Raw genomic sequence first — 17,992 nt, forward strand, 5'->3', positions numbered from 1 at the left:
ATAAAATAAAAACATGTCCAGAAATAGTGTAGGGAGAAGGATAGTAAAATATGGTAATTGCATCCTGTGGAATACTGTTCATCATTTAAAAACATGTATTTACATGTAAAGATGTAGTAACAGAATCATAGGGTAGAGCTAGAAAACAAGGTTATGTTGAGAAAGTAAAAATATGGATCTATGGCACAAAAATACATACATGTATATAATAATATATATTTTACCAGTATATGTATATATCCAGAGATGTGTCATATTTTAATGTGAACCTACAAAATGAAGGGGAATGAGAGAGGTTGGGAATGAACAGGAAAATAAAAATAAATAAGAGCAGATTTTTCACAGCTAATAGTCATGGGCAGATCATGGAGTCACAGAAAGAATAGTGTGATTAACTCAACTCTGCATTCAAGGTTCAGGAAAGAGTGGAAGAAAAGAATAAAATACGAGGTTTATGATATCAGTAGGATAAATCAGGGTGTGGAAATTTTGGAAGGAAAATGAATAAGAAAATTGGTTCATAAAGACCTACTATAATATGGTTGTTGTTGTGTTAGTTGCTCAGTCGTGTCTCAGTCTTCGCAACCCCACGGACTATAGCCTGCCAGACTCCACTGTCCATGGAATTCTCCAGGCAAGAATACTGGAGTGGGTAGCCATTCCTTTCTCCAAGGGATCTTCCCCACCCTGGGATTGAACCCGGGTTTCCTGTATTGCAGGCAGATTCTTTACCATCTGAGCCACCATATTGGGAAGCCCAATATGATGATGATGCAAGACAGTTTCTGAGACTATGGTTCAGTTTGATTTCTTCTATAAATTTAGGAAGTTGAGCTAAATGATTATTAAGATCCTCTAGCCATAAAATTTCATGATTCTTCTAATGCCCTTTCTCCCAATATCACCAAGTTCTGCCCATTTTCTTTATATAGAGTCTTTAAAAAAAGACTGGGCTTATACTGGGCTAAAGGACATTGGAAGAATCAAGAAATTTTATGGCTAAAGGTATCGTAATAATCATTTAGCTCAACTTCCTGAATTTATAGAAGAAACCAAACTGAATCAAGTCTCAGAAATTGTCTTCCAGGGTTGCACAACAAATTCATCGAGGAGCTAAATTAGAACTTGTGTTTTGTAATTGCTACTCTAGAGAGTTTCTAAACGTGACTCGAACAGTATTCACAGCAGTAAGGAAGTCAAGAATGAAAGTTGATCGTTGAAGAATGATGAGTGGATATATTGTTTTTTGACAACTATGTTATTTGGTTTTGGGGCATCTGAGTCTGAAGATTATAAATTGAGATTACAGATTAACAAAGCTAGTTTTGGTTTTATAAAGCCTAAAACATCTTAAGTGTTTAACTGTCCATGAGCAACTTTGCCATAATATTTACTGACAATATTACATAGCTTAACACTAAGCAATTCAGAGTTGTATACATAAAACTATGCTTGCTTTTCCTGCCACAGGCTTGAAAGAACAGAAGGATAAGCAGATGCTTCTTTTAGGGAAAAGGATGTTGCTTTCAAGTTTGACAGATTCTGAATGATGGGCATATTGATATTACCAGAATTTAGGTTTTGAGATGCCCTGTATGTGTGTATCTGTGCCAAAAATAACTACATTAGAAACTCTTTAAACACTAGCTTTGTGTAAGTGTATACTTATACTGAAAATTTACTAGTTTCAATTTGTTATTTGATGTTAATGATACAAAAAAATGAGAATCATATGAACTTATAATTAAATCTTTTATCATTTTTCTTTTCAAGCGTTTCTAATGATACCAATCATAGCAGACAAAACTTGTCAGCCTAGTTTCAAAGAAGCTTCATTCACCTGGTCTTTCCCAACCCTCCAGTTAGATACGATAGTCATTTTGCTGTTTCTCATGAAGAACTTTCCATTCCTTCTTTTTTGCATTTGATCTTTATTCTGTTTTGTAGAAAATTTATAATTTTCTAAATCTTGTTTAAGCTTGCCTTCTCCAGGAATACTTCTCTCATTCATTCCAGCAGATTTTTTACTGTTCTGTTCTTGTGGATGTACTGAGCGTTTATTCCTTTTAACTGAGATTTTATGCTGTTTTTTTCTTTAGATGATTTTTTTTGTCATATATATTTCTTTATAATGTATACCCAGCTGAGTCATGAAAATAATTACTTTTCAGGCCATGTGTGCTCAGATTTTATATCTGTCTTGTGAAGTCTTTGAAGGAAAGGACTTCATTTGTGTGTCTTTTGGGAACAACAGTATTATCTTTGTAAAAGTGTGTAGTGTAAAGATTGACTCAAAAGCATTTGTGTAAGGGTTCATAGTATCTTTTCATTAGAGAGGCATTACCAGAGTTTATTTTAAAAAAAACTTTAGCCATTAAGGAATGATCTCATTAGCAGGTATAGATAACTGTTTTCGTATAAAGAATTTGTAACTTAGTAATCTATTTTTATTTATTGAGGATTTACATACTGCATGTGTGCTCTCAATGTAGAAACAGTGTTTATTAAGTTTATACATGATGTGAAAGCCTCTAAATTGTTGAAATTTGACCTATTGCATCTTATGTACACTTTTGTAGCTTCCATAATCTCTAAAGATAAGAGCTTATTAAATTTTTGTAGCTCAAACATCTGTTGGTTATCTCTACCAAGATAAGTCAGAGGTAATAAACTTAGCATGTTATTAATATCTCTTGAATCTTCTCTTTGTATTTATAAATGGCACCATTCAGTTTCTGCTTCACAAAATTTGGAGGCATCCTAAATTCTTTTCTGTCCCAACTCTACCTTCTAAGTGTCTCTCAGATCCTTCACTTTTGCATCATTACGTTATTGCCTTTGCTCAGTCCATCATCTCATCTGAGCTTCTGCAGGAACCTCCAGATTGGCTTACCTCTTCTCCATCTTCCTTTTTCATACTGTCATCAAAATGATCTTTCAGAAATAAAATCTGATCATGTCAGTCTCCTTCAATGACTTCAAAATGCCTATGGGATATAATCGAAATTATTTAACTTGACATGAAGTCTTCTATGACCTGACCCCTGGCTACTTAACTGTGTATCTTGTCACTCTTCATCTCAGTTTCCTGAACTATTCCCAGTTACCCAAACAAGCTGTGCTAATTCATAAATCCCTCCCTGTGCTCAAATTGTTCCTGATGCCTAAAATGCCTTTTCCTGATAAATATCTTCTCAGCTTTCAGGATTCAGAAGTGTCATATCTTCTAGAAATCACTTTCTGCATCTTATGGTTTCTTCCTCCCCAGGTACAACCAGATATGCCTTCCTGTGTGCCTCAGCCATAAGCTGCACATTTATCTGTCACAGTATATTTAACACCTTAATGTACTTAATTCTTTGCATATTAATCACTTTGCTAGTTTTTAAGCTCCTTTAAAGTGTGGATCTTTATGTAGCCCTTTTCACCTTACCATCATTTAAGACAGTGCTAGACATCTGGCAAGATGCTCAAAAGAAAAAAAAGAAAAACAAGAAACAACTTTTTGAGTCATTAAGTCAGTTAATTAATTAAATTGCATTTCCTCAGAGGAGCAAAGCTAAGCTCATTTATGTGGATTTTCTATTTGTGTGTTTTGCCGCCAGTCTTTGGGGGCACAACTGTTTTCTTAGACTGCCATTCCTTAGAGAATTACCTCTTATGTTCCTCAGCCATGCAGTCGTATGTATCCGCTTGGTAGTCCTGGATGATGAAACCTCGTGCTGTCGTGTTTTGTGCGGCCCAGTTGTGAGTCATAATTTTGTCCACTGTGTCCTGTCACTTAGTGGATTACTACAGTGCCTGTGTTTAAATAGCTGTTGCTTCACTTAATAATGCCCCAAAGCACAAGAGTAGTGATGCTGGCAATTCAGATGTGCCAAGGAGAAGCCTTAAAGTGCTTCCTTTAATGGAAAGGGGAAAATTCTCTGTTTAATAAAGAAAGAACAGCTTCTGCTGAGGTTGCTAAAACCAATGGTAAAAAACAAATCTGCCTGAAATTGTGAAGAAGGAAAAAGAAATTCATGCTGATTTTGCTGTTGCACCAACTGCAAAAGTTACAGCCACGGTTCATGGTAAGTGTTTAGTTAAGATGAAAAAGGCATTAAATTTGTACAATAAGAGAAAGACCACGTTCACATAACTTCTGTTATTGTTAAAATTGTTTTTATTAATTTTTGCCATTAATTTCTTATTGTGCCCAATCTAAGCTTTGATTTATGTGTTATATAGAGAAAAACATGGTATACGTCGATTTTAGTAGGATCCACAGTTGTAGGCGTCCACTGGGAGTCTTGGAACATATCTCCTGCAGATAAGGGAGGACTACTGTGTATGTACCTCTGCCAGGTAGTAGTTTTATTGTAGCTGAGATAACAGATTTTTCTCAGATGTTTTATGTTCCAATTTGAATAATATTGTGTCTTTTATTATAAAGATGCTGTGGAAATCTGGAATTCATCGATCACTGGTTTTGATTCATAGAGAGTCTTGGAAACTGTCCTATGTGAGAAATGGCCCTGAGCAGATGTGCTTAGTCATAAGAATTGCCAGACAGTTTCTTATGTGTTGGCAGCTACTTGTTCTGAGAGTAGAAAACATGTTTTAAGAAATAGGGTTTTGCTGTCAGTTTCCTATCTCTTTACCCTGTTTCACTTTAATGTTATTTATGGGGTTATTTAGTCACCCCTTATTCAAAAATGTTTGTATCATTATCATTTAAACTTTCAGGCATAAAGGAAAATATGAGACTTTACTTCTAGAACACACTAGTCAACAGCAGAAAGAAATTCATAACTTCATGTTTGGAACTTTGGCCTCTTATACTAGTTTTATTTCAAAATGTATTTTTTATTGATAATTTTATTTTGCAGACACTCCACATTTGTATACCTGACCCCAAAGTACACTTCTGTGTGATGTGAAGTATAAAGAGCATAGACTTTGAAGTCAGACAGCTTTAGATTAGTATTCTTATTTTAAATTTTCTCTTGATTTGGCCACGTTGCTTAACTGAATGAACTTTAGTTTTTTGGTGTTTTAAAAAATGTCTATTGAAGTATAGTTGATTTGCAATGTTGTGTTAGTTTCAGGTGTAGAGCGAAGTGACTTCAGTTATACATATACATATATCCTCTCTTTTTTAAAGATTCTTTTCCCATATTAGATTACTGAGTAGAGTTCCCTGTGCTATACACTAGGTTCTTATTATTTATTTTATAAATAATAGTGAATTCCAGTCTTCTAATTTCTTAATCTCTGCAATAGAAAAAAGTTCTCTCCCTTGCTCTGGAAATTAGCCTTACCTTTGTTGTTACTGTTAGTTGCTAGGAACTAGATAAAGTGTTCCTTTCTTTTCCCCTCCTTTCTATTGTTATATCCCCATGTCTTGCCAGCTGTACAACCCTGAACTTGTTTCTTCTTGTATGTTGTTCATCAGTTATATTCACTCTTTTTACAAATCTTAGTCTCATAGTTTCTTCTAAGACCTCAGGTGTGTATACATACCTATACCTCCCCTGATGATTCCTCAGATAACTGTATTGTCTGCTTCCCATTCTTTGAAATTGCTTGGAGGAAAAACCTGCATTTGCTGTAGTTGTTCCTCAGAATTTCTTTCAATTTGGATTTGGTCCTCTATCTCTATTCTCCTCCTTAAGTTGACTGGTACCATGTTCGCCTTAAAACAAAATCCTTCTTTCTCCTTCTTTTATGTCCTTGAAAATTTTTTCTATTAGGTCTTTTTTGTTTGTGTCCTGATTTCTTCTCTGACTTTTGTCACTGTTTCCCTTTTTTGCTTTTCCCATTTCCATCCTACCTGCTAAAAGTAGAAATTTCTTAAATTTCTGGCCATGTTACACAGTTTCCCTGCCCCATCCCCTCCTTGGATGATCACCTTTAACCTACCCAACTTAAACTTGATCTCAATGACAGTGTTTCCCACATGTGTACTCTGGTCTTGATCACTTTGTCAGCTCTATACTTGGATACTAGGGCAGTGGTTTTTAAACTGTTTTTAGTTAAAAAGTCTTAAACACAAAACCCTAATATATTGATAAACATGGAATTTCTGTGATTGATTGATGGGAGGAGGGAAATCTTCCCCATCTTAGTAACTGATACTGTCTTCAGACCAGTGAATCTTGCTTGGTTCTGCTCTTTTGGTTTACCCTTACAGTCAAGTCGTTTTTGCACTGATCCAGATGATCATAAATCCAGTCATCAACACTGTCATCGCTACCCCAAGCCATCACTCTCTCTTCCTTGTCTTTGCCTCCTGTTTTCCCTCTTACCCCACTTTATTTATTCTTCACACACCAGCCCAAAAAATCTCCTCAGAGCATAAAGCAAATCACATCACTCACTTGCTTACAACACTCAGTGGATTTCATTGCAGTTGGAACAGATTCCAAAATTCTTTCCTTGCCCAGAAGCACTTGTATTCTCTGTTGTCTCTGCCTTCCTCTCTACGTTCATCTTACACTTTTCTCTCTCTGACACATCCCAGCTAATTGTTCCTTATTAAGCACCTTTCTCACACTCTTTGCATGCATTACTAATTCTTGCTGCCTGTAGTTTTCTTCACCTTGTGTGCGTGCATGTGTGCTCCGTCATGTCTGATTCCTTGCAACCCCGTGGACTGCAGCCCACCGGGCTCCTCTCTCCACAGGATTTTCCAGGCAAGGATGCTGGAGTGGGTTGCCATTTCCTTCTCCAGCTTTCACCTTAGATTTTCTTAAATCAGCCCCATTGTCTTGGTTAGTTCAAATATTCCTTCTTTATAGACAGGTTGTCACTGATGATCCAAGTCTCTCTCCCATTGTTATATATAATGTGCTTCATTGCATTATCACATTCTGAAATTATCTCATTTATTTGTTTACATATTTGTTGTCTGTCTCCCTAAAGCAATATAAACTTTATGAGGTCAGAGGCTTTTTCTTCCTAGTTTGCCACTGTATCAGCAGTGCTGACAACAGTCCTTAGTGTAGCTTGGGTGAGAGTGAAAGTCGCTCAGTCATGTCTGACTCTTTGTGACTCATGGACCATACAGTGATTCTCCAGGCCAGAATACTGGAGTGGGTAGCCTTTCACTTCTCCAGGGGATCTTCCCAGCCCAGGGATCAAGCCCAGGTCTCCTGCATTGCAGGTGGATTCTTTACCAGCTGAGCCACAAGGGAAGCCCAAGAATACTGGAGTGGGTAGCCTATCCCTTCACCAGCGAATCTTCGCTGACCCAGGAATCGAACCAGGGTCTGCTGCATTGCAGGTGGGTTCTTTACCAACTGAGCTATCGGGGAGTAGTTTGGGTTGGTGCTCAATAAAAATAAGCATAGGACTCCTGAAATAGCTAAAAATAAACAAAAGCTGATACAGTTACTAACACATATATATGGAATTTAGAAAGATGGTAATGATGACCCTGTATGTGAGACAGCAAAAGAGACACAGGTGTATAGAATGGACTTTTGGACTCTGAGGGAGAGGGAGAGGGAGAGGGTGGGATGATTCGGGAGAATGGCACTGAAACATGTATACTATCGTGTAAGAAACAAATCGCCAGTCTATGTTCGATGCAGGATACAGGATGCTTGGGGCTGGTGCACAGGGATGATCCAGAGAGATGATATAGGGTGGGAGGTGGGAGGGGGGTTCAGGATTGGGAACTCGTGTACACCCGTGGTGGATTCATGTCAATGTATGGCAAAACCAATACAGTATTGTAAAGTAAAATAAAGTAAAAATAAAAATTTTTAAAAAAAAAGCTGAATGAGCCATGAACATGTGAAACTCAACATGTCCAGATTATATTCATAGTGCAAGGCATATTATAAACATTCAATAAATATTTGTTCAAAGAGTGAATGGATAGAATCCCTTAAATTCTGTCTCTCTAAAGTCTGTGCCATCTCTCCCAGTGGAACTGCTTGCTTATCGTTACCATCACTCATGTAGGACATTCCCTGCCTTTTATTCAAATTCCTAAAGTGTAGCTCTGATCCCATTATATTCGAGTAGCTCTCCATTGCCCTTAAAGTAATATAAATTGCCTAACTTGTTAATTAAGGTCATTTACGTTGTAGGCCCCATTGCCTTTTTCAGTCTTCCTTCCCTTCTTCCCTAAATAAGCCCTACACCTGCCTACCTTTATGCTTGAACTTATTTGTTCCTTCCTGAAGCTCTTTTAAGATTTACTCTTGTGAGTAAATTTACTCTTGTGAGATCTCTGCTTGTGAGATTCACTGTCCGGCCTCTGCCAATTCTTACTTTCAATACCTCCCACTTTAATATTCCCTAAACTAAATGCAAATGTACTACCTACTCTGAATCATAATACTTCAGTCTTTTGTGATGCTTAAAGTGTGCTTTGTGGCCCTCCTAAAGATTACGGTATCTAACCTATTTTTGTGTGTTTTGTATTACCTTAAAAACACCTTCTGTGTTCTAGATGTCACAGGTACTTAGTAAACATTTTTTGAGTATGCCCATTGCATAAGCCTGGTTAAAATAGAAAGTGAATTAATATGTTATACACTTTGTCAGTGGTACCCAAAGTCATATAACTCTAAAACTATATTTGAAATAATTGTTGACAGTCTCTTTGTAATGGTAAACATACTGATTGTGCAGTTATTCAGTAAAATCTAAGGCCGTAGCTGTGTATCAGAATTATCTGTAGAGATTCTGAAAAACTGATGAGCAGGTACCACTCTGACATTCTGAATGAATAAGACTCAGAGGCTGTATATAATGTAGTTACAAAAGGCTTGCTTTTGTACAAAGAAAGTATAGAGAGTTACTACTGAAAAGTAAAAGTGTTAGTCACTCAGTTGTTTCTGACTGGTTTGATGGAAAATTATATTTCAACATAGAAATTGGGATTTTGAACTACTTTGAATTATATATAATTTTGAATTATGTAAAAAATTATATACAAATGAACTGTTTTCAAGACTGAGTAGCCTCTGTTTTAAGGTTTTGATAACTCACTACACAGATTATTAATATCTGTTGCTTTCTTTGTAGTCTTCTGTCCTTTGAAAACTTTTAATCATTAGACTGCTACTAAAGATTAAAAGGAGAGACAAGTTAAACTTTTTCCAGTTTTGCTACTTGTAGTCAGTTTTCTAAAATCAGAAGTGATCTTAGAAATTCAGAACTTTGTCTAAAATTGTTTGGGGATTTTCTAATTTTTAAGCATAAGTGATTGGCTTTATTTTACAGATAATTGCACATGAACTTGCTAAAGTATGCACTTTTTCTTTTTTTTTTTCAGAATGTTATCACTTCTCATTGTGTGAAACAAATACTGTACACATTTCTAGAATTCTCTTGACACGAGCCTGAAAAAGACAGATAAAAACTTACCTTAAAATGGATTCAAATCTTAAAGATATTTATAATGAAAACATTTAATTTCTGTCCAAGTTAATGCTATAATTTAAGTGTATCCTTATATAAACTACATTGAGGTATATCATATGTTTTATATTTGGTTATACTTTTCTTAACAGAACAAAGCTTTGCTTTTTAAAGATCAAACTTCTTTAATGAGTGATGAAAATCACATTAAAGAAAAATCTCAGAAGTTTTAAATTGCTTGACAAAGAAGCATACCTAAAAGTAATGTGCTTTTAAAAATATTCCTTTTAGCAAAAATAAAATGTAACTATTCTTATTTATCATTTTTTTTTTAAATGAAAACTTGTTATTACCTTTATAAAAGGATGTACAAGCTTCCCTTGTGGCTCAAACGGTAAAGAATCTGCCTGCAGTGCGGGAGACCTGAGTTCAGTTCCAGGGTGGGAAAGATCCCCTGGAGAATGGGATCGCTACCCACTCCAGTATTCTTGCCTGGAGAATTCCGTGGACAGAGGAGCCTGGCAGGCTACAGTCCATGGGGTTGCAAAGAGTCAGACACAACTGAGTAACTAGCACTTTCACTTTTCTTTATGTATCTAAAACATTTAAATGTAAAATAGTATAACTAGTTATTAAAGCTCCTTCATAAAATAAAATTAGAATTATTTTTGTTGAAACTTTAAAGATTTCACAAGTTTGAATATTTGAAGTGACTCATCAGACTCCACAGAGCATAGTCACATAAGCTTCTATTTAAAGGCTAAGGATATTATACAATAATAAGTAAAAGAGCACAGGGGGAGCTTAGGAGGCCCAAGTGACATCCAGGCCCAAATGCTCTATGGTCGTTATGCACGCAAAGGTATGCTTTGTCTCCAGGTTGAGCCACCAAGATGTGTACAGTAAATCTTGGCTTCAGGAAAACTCAGAGAAGTTTTGGGTGTTTTTTCGTTTTTTTTTTCTTTGCCCGTCCGATCACATAGTCCAGTCCGGCCGCCTAACCAGTTATACCAGGTGAAAGCCATCAGTAAACAGATTGTGTTTGAGGGTTACCAGAGGAGATTCAGACTTTAAGCAGCACACCATAAATCACACTTTTCATTTTTTGGCCCAGAGGCAAGGCCAGACATTCAGGCATCCCTCAAGCTTTTGCAAACCAGCTATAAATTAATGCAATACCACACCATTCCTGACAACTCAAAATCTAAAAAGAGGCAAGATTGTGATGATAGCTTACATTTGTATAAACTGCTAAAACTCCAATACTTTGGCCACTGGATGCAAAGAACTGACTCATTGGAAAAGACCCTAATGCTAGGAACGATTGAAGGCAGGAGGAGAAGGGGATGACAGAGGATGAGATGGTTGGATGGTATCATGGACTCAATGAATATGAATTTGAACAAGCTCTGGAAGTTGGTGATGGGCAGGGAAGCCTGGCATGCTGCAGTCCATGGGGTCACAAAGAGTCAGACACGATTAAGCGACTGCATTGTACTGACAGTAAGGTTTATAAAGTAATTTAATAGGCATTGCCTTATTTGAACTTTATGATATTTCTGTGAGTTATGCAGGAAAATTGTTTTTATCTCTGTTTTACGGCCTCAGTTCTGAACCTGAGAGAAGTCGTTGGCTCAGTTCTCACAGTCTCGTGTGCTGATAGAGCCAAGTGTAAAGGATAGATCTCATGACTTTAGTTCTAGAATATTTTTCAGTATTTCATGTCAGAAGTAGATATGAAGAGCTATCTATTGCTTTTCTGTCTTATAGAACAGTATAGGAATAAATAAGTATATATAACTTACTGTGTATTTTCCTCAAAAAGCATAATAGCTGTTTGTATGTTTTAGGGAGTATAACTTAAGAGATTCTGTTTCAAATGAAAGGCTCTGCTTCAAATAAGATACATTTTGAAGGACTGTTCACAAAATTATTCTTTTAGGATTTCCACACATGAATAAAAAATTGGACCTTCAAGATCTGAGTAAAATATCAAGACAGAGTGGAACCCGTGACCCTCTGTCTCCTTTCCTTTCGTGCTCTCCGATTCATTTATGATTCATTTGCTTGTCTGCCACATGCCAGGTAGTGTGCTATCCATGAGGATTTGAAAACTAGTAAAATATGACCCTTGCCTCTAATGATCCTACATTCCATATTTTTTCATATGAACTCACAGTTCCATGAGAGGAGTATCTGTTAACAGTATGTAAAGTATTATGAATTATGAGAGCTGACATTCTAGAGACTTTTGCCTGGAAGTTGAAGACTTGAAATGAGGAGACTTTTGAGCTAAGTCTTGAAGGTTGTTAAGGAATTTATCGGTAAAAGCAAAAGAAATCTACTCAAGTCAAATGTGAAAAAATAAACAAGGTTGTGTTAAAGAAACATGGAGTTAGTAGTCTGTTATACCAGGAACATAAATTACATGAGGGGAACTAGCAAGAGATGAGACTAACCTTATAAACCATGCTGAGGAGTATTGATTATATGCCCAAAGAAGTGAGGAATCCAGAAATCATTATTATGCAAGACTTTTTATCATCAGATAACTTTTTTTGAGGGGGAGGGCAGGTAGGATGCATTAAAGAGAAGACCAGAAGTCAGGAGATCAGTTTGTAATCTATTGGGATAGTCCTGAGAAGTAATGATGAGGCCAGTGATTGGGCAATGGAAGTAGAAATGGAATGCACAACTGAGATACCAGTTAGAATCAGTGGGCAGAGTAGATAGAAATCAGGAAACCATCTAGTCCAGAGTCTTGGTTTTGGAAAATTATCAAATCCACATTTCTGTTGTGGGACATGAGACTGCTGAGATACTCTTGTGGTCAAGTGAATTGAATTAAGCTACAACACTGATTGCTCACAGAATTGGGTTCCTGGCTCGCAGGTTCTCCATATTGCACCTCATTCGCTCTGTATCTCTTAACACATTTTTTTTTCTTTAATCATGCTCTGGCCTCCCATTTGTTTATACTTTACAGGCACTTTAATGTATATTACCTATTTTGACCTGTTCAGCAATCTCATGGCATAAGTAGAATAAGCATTATTATCCCTCTTCTGAAGGCAAAAAAGCCAAATCAGAGTGGGTGCTTTGCTTGTTCAGAGGTTACTGAATTTTATCATTACTATATAAAATCTTACTCCTGAAGTTTTTCTTTTTAAAATACATAGAATTTTATAACTGGTAGATTTGTTGATTGATTCATATAGTAGATGCTCTCCTGACATTGTCTCTTAGTCTACGTTTTACATACATTAGTGTAAGGTGGTCTTGAAGTTGTTTTTGTTTTGTCATCTGGTGAATCAATTTGCATAGAAAACATATATTTTATAGCTAATAAATTCATATTTTTGTAAATTGGGTTCATTTAAAACAAAGCTTATTCTTAAGTGCATAATCTTATGAAACATTATTGGTACCATTTTTCGGTAACAGTATATCATAGAGCCAACTCACTGGAAAAGAGCCTAATGCTGGAAAAAATTGGGAGCAGCAGAAGGGGATGACAGAGGATGAGATGGTTGGACAGCATTACTGACTCAATGGACATGAGTTTGAGCAAACTCTGAGAGATAGTGATGGACAAGGAAGCCTGGCATGCTGCAGTCCCTGGGGTTGCAAAGAGTTGGACTTAACTTAGCAACTGAATAACAACAACAAATATCTAGAGGACTCTTAAATACCTATTTCATTACTTATTTTTGAATCCATAGGCAAGTTGGCTAACCTCTGTCAACATACTGGCTTGACTTCAGTTTGATATAAAAATAGGACTTATTCACAGTTATTGTTAAGTGAGACGATATCCACAGAACATTTAAGGCAGATCCTGGAACCTAATAACTACCTGAAACATTTTAGGTGTTATTAGATTTTTATTTCCTGTTGTTTTATGCTAGTTAGTTATATAATTATAGATATTGTTAAAGTCAAAGGTAATGAATTAACATTTATTGTGAGTTTTGCATAAAATAATTTCTTTGGCTTCAATAGCACTGGTATGCTTTGTATTTATAATACATACATAAAATATAATTAAGAAATAAATATCGGCAGTTCCTACACTAAAATACCTTCCTTCCTAAAAATGTATGTTTTTCCCCATAATCCACATGTTCTGTATTTCCACTTAGTGTTTAATTTAAAAATCTTTTTTTGTTTTGTTTTAGAAAGTATTATTATTCTAAAATCTTTTTTTGTGGGGAGTCAAGATATTAAAACTTATTTGATTCTGCTAAAACATTCAGAAACTTGTCCTTTTTGTCCTTTGTAAAGAAAGTAATATTAGACTATCTTGAGACATGTTTCAGTCCATTATGTTAAGAGGTTGTTATACTTCTCGTGTGTAAGGAATGATCAAGGTGTTGAAACTTGGGTTCATTTTCATAGAAAGGCCAACAAGCAATATTTCTCTAACTTTATTCAGGAAATGATAGACACAGCTGTAGTATACATAAAGCACTGACATTCTTGTAATTTATCAAGATGATAAAGTTCTTCATGAAATCTGTTGAATTAGTTGAATATAAAATGTAATTTATCCAATTAAAGTATTAATGACTTCCACTTTGAACTCATCCTTTCAGCTCTATTTTTTCTTCCTCTCTTCCACATAGAGAGGTCTTTCAATAGTAATAAAAGAATCTTTCAATATCTCTTGGATTTATTTTTAGATATATTGTGGTTAGTACTGATTTTACCAAATTTAGGTTTCTTTTCTAATTTAAAAAATTTTTATCATCTATGAAAACAGTATTTGTTAATTTACTTTGTATTTTAGGCAAGCCAAGTTAGATCTGAGAGTTGCAGCAGCAAAAGTGGAAGAGTTAACTAAAGTGACTGAAGACCTTCAAGGACAGATGCAGAAGAAGGTATGTTCCTCTTTCCAAGACAGCTTGGTATGATGCCTGTAGCTTTGTTTTCTGTGTATTTTATTGTCGATCTGTTTTGGATTAGGTGTTAAAGAGGATTGCTAGAAAATGAATTAATCATGTTATTGTCCTCTGAGTATGAAATTAGGAAGCTGAGTTATAACACTGGAAATAACTTTTTATTCCTATTCACTATACCTTAAAGTTAATAAACATGATATCATAATCATCCCTTAACACATCATTGCTGAAGTACATGTTAATGTAAAATCCAGTTTGGGTTAACTGGTTAGATGTAAATGGAAAAGAGGTATTTAATACTCCCCTCTGTTTAATACTATGTTTTGTGTTATTTATTGGCAAAGAAGACTGGTTCGTTTTATGTGTAATAGAGAAGTTTTACAGAGAGAAGATTTTAATAGAGAAAGTGTCATGGAGAGGTCAGGCTTTAGATTTAGATGAATCTAATGATTAAAACTCTAACTCTGGTGCTTACTACCTATGTAACTTCTCTAAGCCTTATTTCCTAATATGTGAAAATTGGTTATAGATTTCCATTAACGGTAGATTTGTGAAAAGCTTATGCAAACCTTCTCATAGATAATAGTTATAAAAATTGGGTTTTTTGAAACACTGCAGCACTCCCCAAAACAGTCACCAAAAGAGATAAGAATCATGAGTTTTTAACTTTCTGGCCTCAGAGTTCTCCCTAATCCCTGCAGCTATGGCTTCAGCAAGCAAAAACTTTATAGGCTCCTATAGTAGCGCTCGTGGAGAAGGAAATGGCAACCCACTCCAATATTCTTGCCTGGAGAATCCCATGGACAGAGGAGCCTGGCAGGCTACAGTCCATGGGGTCACAAAGAGTTGGAAACAACTGACCGACTAACACTATAATAGTGCTCAAATCAAAGTTTAGGGCTAGAACTCTTGAAAGATATAGCCATATGAAACTAGATGTTTAGGTTTGCTGCTTTTTATAACTGAGTACATTCCCGAGATGTGTGCAGCTTGAGCAGCTGAATGCTGAAGCACTAATATTTGAAGTATCAGTGGACAGAGCCCAAAGCCGGCAGAGCAGCTAGAAATTACCAGGGAATCTGTAAGAGCAATGAATCCAAGAAGAGGATGAGCCCTCCCTCTGCTCAAAAATTGATTGATCCTCAAATTATGCAGGCACAGCTGGTTCCCAGGGAGCCTAGCTAGAAAAGCAACAGTGGGGACAAAAAATGAAATCACAGATGGCAGCTGCTGCACACTGTAGGGGAAACACCCCAGAGTGTGAATCTAGGTAAGGTAATTGCCTAAACTGAACAATAGTTAATAATCCTCGAAAGAACAAAATAGAATCTAGAGAAACTGTGATGCATTATCTTTATTATCCAGTTTTCAATCAGAACTTACTAGATACTAAAGTATAATTGGTAGGGGAAGAGGGAAGAAGAAGTTGATAGAAACTTCTCACTTTTCACTGAGTTTGGGTTTGGCTTTTGGATTTAGCAAGCAAAGACTTCAAATAAGCTGTTCAAATAGTTAAAGAAAATATTTTTAAATTAGAGTAAAATAAGATTTCAGTGGGAAAAAAGATAAAGAGCTTTTAATTGAGAACTAGAAAATAATTTTAAAAATAGAAATTCTAGATTTTAAAAGTACGGCAACCCAAATAAAGATTTTATTAGATGGGCTCAAAATTGATGCTTTCAAACTGTGGTGCTGGAAAAAACTCTTGAGAATCCCCTGGACAGCAATGAGATCAAACCAATCAATCCTGAATGTTCATTGGAAGGACTCATGCTGAAGCTAAAGCTCCAATACTTTGGCTATCTGACACGAAGAGCCAGCTCATTGGAAAAGACCCTGATTCTGGGAAAGATTGAGTGCAGGAATAGAAGGGGATGACGGAGGATGAGATGGTTGGGTGGCATCATGGACTCAGTGGACATGAGTTTGAGCAAACTCCAGGAGATAGTAAAAGACAGGGAAGCCTGGCGTGCTGCAGTCCATGGGGTCACAAAGAGTCAGACACGACTGAGCGACCAAACAACAGCAATAAAAATTAGAACAAGCAGAAGAAATAATCATTGAACTTTAAGATAGATGAGCAGAAATGTTCCTGTTCAAAGAATAGTGTTTAAAAGATGGAAGAAAAATGAACAGGACCTCAGATCTGTGGGACATGAAGTAAGCCAAGAGAAGTGTAATTGGAGTTGCCGAAGTAGGGGGCAGAAAAGATGTTCAAAGAAATATCTGAAAACTTCCAAAATTTGGTAGAAAATATTAGCAGATTCAAGAATCTCAGTGAACCCTTAGTAAGATTAACACTAAGAAAATCACTTTAAACACATCAGGACAAAACTGACAGCCAGTTATAAAGAGAAACTCGAAAGCAGCAACAGAAAAATGAACAGAGATAGATGGACCTGTCATCAAGAAACTGTGAAAGCAAAAAACACTGGAGTGGTGCACTTGAAGTAGTGAAGGAAAAAAGTGCTCATTAAGAATTCTGTGTCCAGTAGAACTGTACTTCAAAGTTGAAGGCAAAATAAAGCCAACACACCAAGAGATAAGAAAGGATGAACAGGAAATTTTTATAAAGATGGTACAAATAAAACCTATTAATTTTGATGCATCACTATTTCAAGAATCTCTATTTATGATTATAATGGAATGCAGCATAACTTGGTTAAGAGAACATACTCTAAAGGCAGATTATCTGCCTACAAATCACTGTCTTATTTTGTTAGACTTGCACTATACAGAAATAATTGGAATAATGGTAAAAATCCATATACAATTTCTGATTCGATTATTTTACCTATACATAATTATTGATAGTTTCTCTTCCCTAATAGTTCAGCTGGTAAAGAATCAGCCTGCAATGTGGGAGACCTGGGTTCGATTTCTGGGTTGGGAAGATCCTCTGGAGAAGGGAACGGCTACCCACTCCAGGATTCTGGCCTAGATAATTCCATGGACTACAGTCCATGGGGAGACAAAGAACTGGACATGACTGAGCGAAGGCAATGGCAACCCACTCCAGTACTCTTGCCTGGAAAATCCCATGGACGGAGGAGCCTGGTAGGCTGCAGTCCATGGAGTCACTAAGAGTCAGACACGACTGAGCGACTTCAATGCATTGGAGAAGGAAATGGCAACCCAGTCCAGTGTTCTTGCCTGGAGAATCCCAGGGACTGGGGAGCCTGGTGGGCTGCCCTCTATGGAGTCGCACAGAGTCGGACACGATCGAAGCGACTTAGCAGCAGTAGCAGCAACAGAGTGACTTTCACTTGCACTTTCTTTTTCTCTTCCCCTTTTTTAGTATATGCATGCTCTATTCCCAAAGTAGTATTGCTTTGCTTTTGAACTGTGGTATTGGAGAAGACTCTTGAAGTCCCTTGGACAGCAAGGAAATCAAACCAGTCAATCCTAAAGGCAGTCAGTCAGTCCTGAATACTCATTGGAAGGACTGATGCTGAAGCTGAAACTCCAACACTTTGGCCACCTGTTATAAAGAACTGACTCTTTGGAAAAGACCCTGATACTGGGAAAGATTGAAGGCAGAAGAAGGGGACGACAGAGGACGAGGTGGTTGGACAGCATCACTGACTCAGTGGACATGAGTTTGAGCAAGCTCCCGGAGTTGTGACGGACAAGGAAGCTTGATGTGCTGCAGTCCATGTGCTTGCAAAGAGTCGGACGTGACTGAGTGATTGAACTGACTGACCGAAACTTGTATATGAAATTCTATCAAT

General features: G+C 36.6%; 1 protein-coding gene across 6 annotated transcripts in view; it reads left to right on the plus strand.

Annotated features, from left to right (window-relative positions):
• The window catches only part of SCLT1 (sodium channel and clathrin linker 1), a 252,549-nt gene that overhangs the window by 112,000 nt on the left and 122,557 nt on the right, over positions 1–17,992 (plus strand). For 3 of the 6 annotated variants that reach the window (XM_069557537.1, XM_069557536.1, XM_069557540.1), the window contains 2 exons: positions 7,148–7,267; positions 14,150–14,240. In XM_069557537.1, the coding sequence (XP_069413638.1) occupies positions 7,148–7,267; positions 14,150–14,240 (211 nt within the window). The remainder of the gene's footprint in view (positions 1–7,147; positions 7,268–14,149; positions 14,241–17,992) is intronic. The other 3 variants (XM_069557539.1, XM_069557538.1, XM_069557542.1) reach the window with 1 other exon arrangement.

The sequence above is a fragment of the Ovis canadensis genome, chromosome 17 (genome assembly GCF_042477335.2).
Source record: "Ovis canadensis isolate MfBH-ARS-UI-01 breed Bighorn chromosome 17, ARS-UI_OviCan_v2, whole genome shotgun sequence".
Lineage (NCBI taxonomy): Eukaryota > Metazoa > Chordata > Mammalia > Artiodactyla > Bovidae > Ovis > Ovis canadensis.